Source organism: Hippocampus comes, unplaced genomic scaffold (genome assembly GCF_001891065.2).
Source record: "Hippocampus comes isolate QL1 unplaced genomic scaffold, H_comes_QL1_v1.1 scaffold376, whole genome shotgun sequence".
Lineage (NCBI taxonomy): Eukaryota > Metazoa > Chordata > Actinopteri > Syngnathiformes > Syngnathidae > Hippocampus > Hippocampus comes.
Window position 1 is genome coordinate 22,624 of NW_017805507.1, and position 1,666 is coordinate 24,289.

Below are 1,666 nucleotides of genomic sequence, written 5' to 3' on the forward strand. Positions count from 1 at the left end.
CTACAAACAATGCAGCAACACATTTTCGAATAATTAGACAGACAGACTTGGAATGTTTTGGGGAGGCTGAAACGGATTATTGACATTGCCATTCAGTTCAACATGGAAAGATGGTTTGACTTGTATTTAAAGGTACCGCTGTATATTTATCAAGTGTTTTTCATAGACCTTTAGACTTTAAAACGGCATTGGCATGAAAGAACTCTCTTCAGGGTCATTCCGAACAAATCTCATGCTGTCTAGACACTTGAGCAAAGTGCAGTAAGATGGCGAGGAAGAGGACAGCAACTTTTGTCTCCTCCTCCTCCTCGTGTTCCTGCTCACCTTCCAGCTCGTGATGGATGACATCCGACAGGTTGGGCTCGTCACCCCACCAGAAAATCCACAGCTCCTTGGCGTCTGGCTTGATCTTGCGGCGCCACACGCACAGCAGGTTGGCCTGCACGCAGCGCATGAAGCTGCGCAGGACCGGGTCGTCCTGTGCGGGCGCCGAGATCACCGGACCGTATTCGCCACTGCCACGGAAGTTGTAGCAGCGCCATTTGATGCCCGTCAAATCCGCCTGATGGGGAGAGAGGGAGAAATGAGGATGAAGTCATCAATTCAGTGCCAGCGCTTATCAATCAGTAGCGACTGCGGCGGCATTTGTCTTTTATGAGGTTTGAGCAGCAGGAAGTGTTTTCTTGCGTGAAATGAATTGCCTTTTCCAGATCAACATTGCCGGAAACTCACTCACTTTGTCAAGCGTGCATATCCTGGAAATTTTGATGTGCAGTATTTTTGGGGTCCCTATCACAATCAAACATAAGGCCATGCCTATCAATGCCACACACATTCAACATCACAGATACAGAAGTGGAGAACATGAGGATGGTGACACTATAAATATAAATATAATTTTTTTTTTTTTGCTCCTTGGAGGATTTCCATTAATTGTGGAGTGGTTTCAAAGCCGATACACATACTGTGGGTGTTCCTTTCCAAGCACGTGGTTGGGATTGATTTTTCTTCATCTCTGGGAAACTGGCTTGTTTTTTTTTATTGCCTTTAGTTAGTTACTTGGTTAGTTAGTTCGAGAAGATGCAGGAGGTCTATGATGTGAGCAATTTACTAAAATCGTTCACTTGCCGGAGGTCTTTTGTCTTCCAGTGCCATTCGAGTGTGTATTTATTTTCCTACACGCAGGATGATATAAAGCAAGCACTAAGCATGAATCGATAATGTGAGTGCGGCGAGGCTTTTACACTGCAATAGCACTATTGTGTTTCACATGGAGGGGGGGGGGGAGAAAAAAAAAACATCCAATGCGATCAATAACTCCTCGGAGGACGTCCAATTACGGTTGCCGACTTCCTGTTCAAATTCACTTTTGCACGCAACGTCTTGCTGTAAAGTGACAAAGAAGCACTGAGCTCTCTGGACCGGACGCAAGACGCAGCTTGTCCATATTATGACATAAGGCAGACGGTGCATAAGAAGATAGTCAAAGATTACAATCATTCCAAGCAACATCATGTGTATGTGTGTGTGTGCGTGCGCATGTGTGTTTGGAATGTTTCATGAAAAATGTTATTTTTCTGTGCTCATTTAAGTGTGTTCAATTCCGACTCCCGCTACCTGGAACACTTTTCCAGAACGTAAATGGTGAGAGAAGATAACATGTCTC

At 44.8% G+C, this 1,666-nt stretch overlaps 1 protein-coding gene across 1 annotated transcript in view; it reads right to left on the reverse strand.

Annotated features, from left to right (window-relative positions):
• Window positions 1-214: 214 nt before the first annotated feature.
• The window catches only part of LOC109520400 (mediator of RNA polymerase II transcription subunit 13-like), a 26,691-nt gene continuing 25,239 nt past the window's right edge, over window positions 215-1,666 (reverse strand). Inside the window, exon 2 of the mRNA XM_019877592.1 lies at window positions 215-562. Coding sequence (XP_019733151.1) covers window positions 215-562 — 348 coding nt within the window. The remainder of the gene's footprint in view (window positions 563-1,666) is intronic.